Source organism: Notothenia rossii, assembly GCF_949606895.1.
Source record: "Notothenia rossii genome assembly, chromosome: 1".
Classification (NCBI taxonomy): domain Eukaryota; kingdom Metazoa; phylum Chordata; class Actinopteri; order Perciformes; family Nototheniidae; genus Notothenia; species Notothenia rossii.
The window spans coordinates 20,109,693-20,118,631 of NC_136912.1; the positions used below are offsets into that span (position 1 = coordinate 20,109,693).

The window sequence follows — 8,939 nt, forward strand, 5'->3', positions numbered from 1 at the left end:
TTCAAGTTCAACACTTTATTTTGTGTTTTCTTCTTCAAATAGTAAAGTGAATAATCTCACTTTATAGTCTTTATATAAATAACATTTCAACAAATCACAATAAATGTTGCTATTTACAAAGTTACATCAAAAAAAATAAATAAGGGTAAATTCAAAGTACATCTAATTAAGAGAAACAAAACTATGAAAAGCAATCAGGGTGCACCATGTCAAGTTCTGTAAAAGTGTTTAAAAACACATGCAAGGTTTCGACTGTTACACAATGGAAATAATGCAATTCAATGGGGCAACTATCTACAAAATGTGCACTCCCAATTCAAAGGGAAATATAAGGTGCCTGAATTGCACTGTGCAAAAGAGGTGTCTACTGTATATAGTCACCCATCCACTGACAATAAGCTGCCAGAACAAAATGTCCTGCGTCACATATTAAGGCTGAGCCACTATTAACAAAAAAAGAATCCTTTACACAGCAATGAATTCAAGTCACCAGGTTTGACAAACAAAAAAAGATTGGTTAGGGTCACCCAAAAGCACCCCAGAACCCTGACTAACTATGAATGTGAGAGTAAAGCAATTCAATCATATCAGGCGCACACGAAGCTCGGGCCACATCTATTGCTGTCTGACCACTGATGTTGGCGTGCTTCAGGTCGGAACGCGGTGCCAAGAACTCCACAACATCTCGGTGGCCTTCCTTGATGGCAATGTGGATGGGCAGGGCGCCCTTCATGTCAGGGACGTTTACCGAAGCACCGTACTCCACCAGAACCTGCAGAGTGTCCAGAAATCCTGTCCGGGCTGCATCATGGACGGGTGCTATCCCATGCTTGTCCTGGACGTTGGGATTTGCTCCTTTTTCCAAAAGCAAACTCGCAACCTTTGAGTTCCCCATCATCATCACCTGTAACAGATATTAAAGAGGGAAAGAGAGAAATTCAGCAGCTGTGCTTAAAGCGCTATTTGTAACATTAGATCCTCTCAAATACATCTTCCTGTTAAGGACGTCCACAGAAATAACTACACCAGAATACATTTATCATTTAAGCCATGAAGGAAAATATTAGAAGATCTGTTCAATTTAAACCAAGGAGAATACATTCATAAAAACAGTAACTGTGTAAAGGGTTAATGACATTACAAAAAATACAGATATATTTTTCAGTCAGTTCTCATTTTTATTAACTTCATCTATTATTATGTATTGACTTAATTAGCTATTGCAAATGTTTTGGTATTATTGGTTGCATCTAGAGATCTGGATTATCGTTTGAATATTCTTCTCTATTTTGACATTTTGGGAACTGAACTTTTCAAAAGATGATCTACAAACAAAATTATAAAGAGAACAATGCAGCAATACTTTCGCTTTGTTCTTGATTGTATACATAGTATTTATTTAGTATTAGAAGCAACACTGTGTAACAACACAGTTAGACAGCACTATAAAGAGCCTCTACAAAAGACCAACGTTTAACAAAACGAATTGATTATAACACTTATTAAGGCCGATTGGTTGTATTGGACTACAATTAGTTCAAAGTGAAGTTAATAAAGTGGCAACTGAGTGTTTATCCTCTTTTTTGGTCAAAACGTAAAATGTTCCAGAAATAGCTAGAGGGTATCTTGTTTGCATGCGATGTCAGTGTTGCCCACATATAATGAATTAATGAATAATAATACATGACGTTTATTTTAGCGCTTTACAACACATATTACATATATTAGACATGTAATACATTGAATACTGTGGACAATACCCACAGGAGCAATTTCGGGTGAAATGTGTTGCCTAAGCAAGGCTGAAGATCAGCGCAATAACCCAGTGCGTCACAGCCGCTTAAATATATTACCCAAATATCAAATCCCTCAGTACTCGGATTGGGGCATTATTTTTGAAGTGATATATATCGTATAACATAAAACAGGGTTTTAACTTAAATACACGGCACTTTAACTTATTCATAACAGGAAACTGTCCAAGATAACCATATTAGGCTACTGTTATCTCAAGAGGAAAGGAGAGGGACATTTAACAGAAGAACCACCTGGACTGGACTAACGTTTTTCTACATGATATGTATTTGTTAAGTCAATACCTCAATTAATAAGAAACCTTTATCAACACTCATAGGGCTGTGGTCCTCACCTGTAGTGCAGTCCTGCCAAATTCATTGAGATTATCAGGGTGCACTCTGCATTCCTCCAGGATCCTCCGCACCTCGCTCCGGTCTCCTTTGGCTGCCGCCGCCGTCAAAGCTTTACCGTCATCCATCTGATTTAGGACCATTATAGTCTGTCTTTCTGCCTGGTCAACAGGAGATGTACAACAGTTAAAACGAAACCACAACCATGGACTTGTTGTGGAGGTAATAATAAACGTAGAATGGACTGTAAAGAGGTCAGGATTCAGGAAGCTAGACTTTGCTAGCTAGCTACTACAGCATCCGGCTAACGTAAGATTCAGTTCCCCGTTGACGCCATGTTATCCGACTGTACTAGCGTAATGTTACATCAGGTCGTTTCTACAAATCTTTCGTTTAAACAACATGGCTCTGAAAACATGTGTTATAACATCAGAGACATACAAGTCACGTCCACTATATCTTACAAACAATTAGCAACCAGGCTAACCGCTAACACTAACAACAAGAGAACAAACCAGAGAGCTTTTACGCATACCTTGTTAGGTTCCTTAAGATCCAGAACGCCGAGATGATTTTCTATCCCGCTGTTTTTAAAGACCAGTACTTTTTAAATTAAATCCAAACAAGGAAAGGTTATCAACATTAGAAAATACATTTGCGCGCTGAGATCCACACAGCGGTGTATCAAGACTACAATTTACAAACATTGGAGTGGACATAGGCTGACCAATCATAGCTTGCCTAGAGGGTGTTGCTCTTCCAAATAGGGTAAAAGAGGCGGGATTACAACTCTGTTACTTCACCATCACTGTGGTAACAGCAGCAGTCGACCAATCAGAGCTCGAAGCGAAGAAAGCGGGCGATTTGTATACGTTGATATCTTCAAAGGCTCTTCATTCACATTTCTGACCTTAGGTTGTATTTCTCCAGAGGCAAGTGTTGAAAAAAGGCGGGTGTACGTTTTTAATTTTAGGCGGAATTTAGTTACTGTGATTGCACAAGGCACGTATAAAATGTGATCACAAAAACTACCCTTATGTGGTTGTAAACTCATGAAACAAACAAAAGGGGCACAACAAAAATACAAAGGCCAGTTGTAAAGATTTGTTTTAAAATGAATCATTTCATTAAGCATTTAAATAATTTGCAGTTGTCCCACAATAGAACACATTAAAATCAAGCTGCACACAGATATCATAAAACAAAATAGCTGACATTAAATTGAGCTGCTGAAATTTAAAAGACTCTTTCAGTCCAGTTAGAGTGATTATTCATGTTCTTCTGGCAGGCTTTACACATTAGTCCTCAGCTGGTAGTCTAAATGAAAAGAGAACAAATGTTAATGTTAAATTAAGGAGATTGAACTTGTGCACCCATATCACATCATATTTGTATATGTTCTGAAAACAGTAGGTCATTTGATTATAAATAAGAATAATTATACCTCCACTCTGTGTAATGTACCGGACCCATGGTAAAGCCTGATAACCACTTTTTTCAATGATCTTCATATACCGCACCTGTTGAAAGAGAAACCAACATGTTGAGGCAAGAAACATGACTCAGCAATTTCAATTATATCTAGTTTGCTGAGCACACAATATCAGCCCTTCATGACCTGACTTGACTATCCACAGGCTGAAAACTGTAGACGCCCAATACAAATTGATCCTCTCAGGTTGTGCTTACAGCTTTAAAATTGTCCATATTGACATTAAAAACATACATGAGGATCTGATTCATATTCCTGTGTTTTGCTTTTAAATGGACTCGACCTATTCTACCAGAGGCTCTATCTCTGGGATCATGTTTGACAATTAAAGGAGACATAGCATAAACACACACAAACCTGTATTCCTGAGACTGTGAAGTAGGGGATTTCAAATTTCACTGTAATGGGAGGCTTCCCTTCTAGCTCATGGTTCTCCACACTTGGCAGACCAAAATGAGCTCTCATTAGAAACTCTTTACCTCCCTGAATGGATAAATGGATGCACACCCAGACAAAATTGATTAGAAAGACACGAAGAAACATGGAAAGAATATTTACGTGTAACAAACAGAGTTGTGAATTTCTTACGGGGAAAGACTTGATGGTCCACACCACCATGTTCTTCTCAGGCACGTATTTGGCTGTGCCTGTGCTGGTTTTGAACTTGGGGGAGTCAGCGTCACTGGGGACGGGGACCCTCACCTCCACATTATTTGCCACAGACTGTTTTTTAAATTGTCCCTTTGCCTACAAAAAAAACAAAGAACTGTTACTGTAAAGCTAATCCAATGCAATGGAAAATGAACTCAACTGAAACAAGTATGAGATAACCTATATTATTAACCAATTATTATTTTTAGTTTACTTGTTTTTAAAAGTATATATCTCCAGTGAAACAATATATTTAAAAAAAAATGTTTTATCTTGTTGCTCGTGTAGTTAGACAATAAATGTGGCCAGTACCTTAACCATGATTTCCACTCGACTGTGAGAGAATTTCTCTATGACGGATTCAATCCATATCAGAGGCTTCACCTGTAAGGGGGAAGATTAGAGTTTCATCCTACAACTTTACAATCAAAAACAGTACTAATAATATTAATCAAAATAATATGACATGCATAGCACTATAAGGGTTAATAAGGCTTTCCTAAAAAATATCCAAATTTGGATCAATAAAATAAACCTTATCTTAGATGTACTACTAGACTCATTATTTCTGCTCATGCCCAAAGTTATTATAATATTATAATAAGATATTTATTCGTTTCATTTATTTCATTCAAAATAGTTTCTTATCTATATCCTTTGCAAAATACCATCTAAACAGACATGTATCTCCAGGACTTCTGCTTTATAGCTTGTTAGAAATGCAATGTGTGAACCATTATGCGGGAAATGTAAGTGACACAAATACATGTATTAATGAACATTTTAACAATAAGCATTTAAGCATAAATACATGGTGGTAATTATTTTTGTAATTAATTGGACTTACATGGGTATTGATGCGGTAAGACATGAGCTCAGACTCCCCGTCTGGAGGAATGAAGGAGATTGTTCGATCACTATCAAAGCGAGAGAGACGGACACACTGGTGGAACTTTACATCTTCCATCACCACTGTTTTTCCTTTGTCACCTGAACACAAAATAAAACTATCAGTGGAATTACTTTAATGGTCAACAGAGCTACAGATATATCTAGAAGAATAGAGTCAAAGATAATAATGTTATGGCTGTAGACGTACGTCCGGTGAGAGCAAAGAGCACTCGGTCGTTGAGGCCCAGTCGCAGCTCAGGCATCCCAGAGAGCATGGTTTTCAGCTTGATGCTGCCCACGATATCGCTGCTCATCACACTGCCATTGGCATTCACCTGAACAAACCATAGAGTGGTGAATAAATATAGATACATATATCATACCAATCCTATTTTAAGTGAGACAATAAAATATAAAAAGAATGCTCAGAAAAAAACCAAGATATTGTGTCAAAGTAACATTAGTCAACTGCGGCTGTTCTAAACGTGCTAAAAAAGTTTGACTTGAGGTCAAATGAAATAAATATAATTTAAAAAAAAAATGTATTATGAAAATGGGATTTAATCCAAGCAGATAATAAATAATATAGTTGAATTATACAAGGTTACATTGAAAGTCAAATTAACTTTGTTGTCTTCTTGTACTGTGACATTGAGACACTACTATACCTCCTCTACTATCACTGCTAAGGATGGTGAAGTCAGAGGCAGCAAATATCTGATGTTAAACAGCTAAATCCTTATCACAAAAACAAAAGAAAACACTACATCCTTATCCTGCTCTTGAATATATTTTTACTTTAAAGAAAATCTATGCAGTATTGGCTCCCACTTTAATTTGTTTTGCATAATAAAAATGTGCCTCACCTCTGTAAAAGTAATACAAGCAAAAATAATACAATTTAACCTTATTGTACCAGAATTATAAGAATGAGCCCTGCATCCTACCAGTACGTTGATGGACTCAATGACATCAATAAAGACCTCGTTCTTCTTGTATTTGATACCCTCTGACCTCCAGGAGACGGCGTTGGTGACGGTGGTCGGCACCTTGGACTTTGCCACCTCGAGCTTGGTACCTTCCTGAGTAATATATCTGCAAGGGAAGCAAAAAAAAAAAAAGGTCTTGTGATTAATAACAGCACACTCTTATTCATATAAATATGTTTTATATCTCTATACAGAATGTAAGTATCTTTTGATGTCTCACTCCTGTAGGATCTTGCTGTCGGTAGTCTGAGGGAATCCAAAGTCCATAAGCTCATCCAACAGCTCGTAGACAACCACAAAATTATCCTGAATGCTCTCCTCCTCCAGCTCTTTGAAGTACTCTGTGAACACCTGAATGATACACATAACACACATCAGCCTCATCAGTGTTGGCTTTGAGTAACTGCCAGCTTTTAGTTTACATTAGCACTCTCTCTAACTGCCCACTTTTACCGGCTCTTTACACAAATAGATAGATAGATAGATAGATAGATAGATAGATAGATAGATAGATAGATAGATAGATAGATAGATAGATAGATAGATAGATAGATAGATAGATAGATAGATAGATAGATGGATGTTTATCATTGCAAATCAGAATGAAAAATATATAGGTTACACAAACATTAAGCAGTAGTGTACGTTTGACTCACCTCGACAATTTTGTATAGAAAGGAGTACACAAGGGAGGCGTTGGAGTTCTTGTTAGTAGTGGCCACCACTGTGCACGATCAGGTCAAGGTGTATTCTACAAATTACTGTTGATCACTGTTATTGCTTACTTCCATACTTTTAAGGATGTAATTCAATACTGACTAGACACAGTTATTATTTAACTATATATAACTAATGATTGCCAGAAATATTTAGGACAAGGATACGGTAGAGGTTGCTGTGTTTGATCCACATAAAGTGGACGTTGCCGTGTGACAGAACAGGGCAGAGAAGCCCCTCCTCTTCCTGTTGCATGAGTAAAGGCAGGAAGTGGTCGATCTCCGCCATGTTCACATCACCTTTGTAGTTCCGACAAATCAACACCTGAGCGGGAAGAGAATATTGAAATTGTTGAGCAAAATCTTTTTTATCACAATTTTCATATTATTTACTCAGTGCACTGATTAGGTAATTCTAGGTGTATATAGAGGTGTATATAGTAAAATAAGTAAGTCATTTTTTTAATTCCAGCATCTCTTTAGTAACAATGTTCAGTTTCTATTTCTCTAATGTGATGGTAAATTGAGTATGTTTGGGGTTAGTGGGACAGATAAGTGGGACAAACCAAGTTACTTTGTGATATCATCAGAATAAACAATAAGGAAAATGAGCCCGAGATACACCTCATGTGGATTCTTCAGAACTGACGAGGCTAAAACTACATTTTAATAAGATGTTGTTTATATGTTGTACCCGACTGAGATGCATTAAATATAAACGTATTGCACTGGCCCTAAGGCGTTGATGTACTGATTTAGAACAGTAGACAAAACAAATAGTAATTGGGAATTATATATTTTGTCATCTACCCCTGTAAGTCTGCAGACCATATCTACGTTAAGAACAATGACCTACGATATTTTAACGGAAGGATAGGATCTCTAAGATAAGATGGATGTTCAACCTTTACACCTGCTGAAGATCCAACAATCTCATCCTACTGCAGCTTGCTTGGATTAAAGGAAATGTAACATGTGTTTGTTTTACAGAGTAACACACCCTTTGGTCTCACACACAACACCTGAAACCATGTGTGCTCCCATTTCTCAGTTACACTCTAACTTGTGTGTCATGTTACACTTCCTGTTTGAAGAGAAAGAGATATCTGTGCACTGACAACACAACTATGGTGACACAAATGCTATGACTGAAGGCTACAGGTGCTGCGACACCATTGTTCACATTCACTGAAGTTATTTAACTGAACAGCCTGCATTTTATCTGACAGGCATGTATCCGGAAGTAAGCAGAAAGGCCAATGAATGATTGTGTCGCAGACTCTTGATTAATTTTTAACGAAGCATGAGCCATTAATGTTTAACAGTTAAAGCAACAGTTAAACTTCCAGCTGAACAGCTTCGTAGTATAAATAAAAGGGCTGTGTTGTAATGTGTGCTGCTGAAAATGAGCAATTGTAAGTGTCTACAATCAACATTAATCTTACCTTCCCCTTCAGATCCAGCACGAATATAGCAGAGGCAGACATCGTGTTTGTAACCAGAGAAGAGCAGCACGACAGTCTAAAAAGCACACAAACTCTGATTAAAGTTCAACTCGGGGTCTTCACTGTGTAAATGTTTGTCTTGCTATCCAGTCTAGAAACATTTATCAGCCTGAGTTGATCGCGACTCCTGCGTTTCTCTTTCCTGAAGGTGCCGTGACGTCATGACATGCAGGTGAAACATTTACCAGCTCACCTGAGCAGAGGGACGGGGGAGGGGGGTGTGCTGCTCCTTTTAACCACTAGAGGGCGCCACATACACAAATAATAGCAGGGGGAAAACCAGGGGAAAACGTGTGTGCTGACCTTATGACCTTTAGAATCATGTTGATTGATGTGTCTGGATGAAGAGGTACTCAGAGTGCAAAAAAAGTACAGCTGTTTAAAACTTAAGTTAATGTAGCCTATATAAGTATCAACATCAACAAATTAAAGTGTAAAAAAATCAACTATTACACAGCAGAACGTTCCAATAATATGGTAAAAGATGCGCTAATTTACTTTGTGTCAGGTAGATTGATGACAAATTAGCTGTTTCACATACAAACAAT

The 8,939-nt window shown here is 37.5% G+C and overlaps 2 protein-coding genes across 2 annotated transcripts; both read right to left on the reverse strand.

Moving 5' to 3' along the window:
• On the reverse strand, window positions 1-3,102 carry cdkn2d (cyclin-dependent kinase inhibitor 2D (p19, inhibits CDK4)). The gene is made up of 3 exons (XM_079667337.1): window positions 2,683-3,102; window positions 2,150-2,308; window positions 1-904 (listed from the first exon to the last, which is right to left on the reverse strand). Exons 2-3 carry the CDS (start codon window positions 2,288-2,290, stop codon window positions 551-553), a joined length of 495 nt encoding a protein of 164 aa, XP_079523463.1. The 5' UTR covers window positions 2,291-2,308; window positions 2,683-3,102; the 3' UTR covers window positions 1-550.
• A 136-nt stretch (window positions 3,103-3,238) lies between these two features.
• On the reverse strand, window positions 3,239-8,571 carry ap1m2 (adaptor related protein complex 1 subunit mu 2). The gene is made up of 12 exons (XM_079667327.1): window positions 8,332-8,571; window positions 7,055-7,211; window positions 6,827-6,894; window positions 6,391-6,521; window positions 6,129-6,276; window positions 5,390-5,516; window positions 5,138-5,280; window positions 4,603-4,674; window positions 4,228-4,386; window positions 3,997-4,122; window positions 3,592-3,667; window positions 3,239-3,464 (listed from the first exon to the last, which is right to left on the reverse strand). Exons 1-12 carry the CDS (start codon window positions 8,371-8,373, stop codon window positions 3,439-3,441), a joined length of 1,275 nt encoding a protein of 424 aa, XP_079523453.1. The 5' UTR covers window positions 8,374-8,571; the 3' UTR covers window positions 3,239-3,438.
• Window positions 8,572-8,939: the final 368 nt, after the last annotated feature.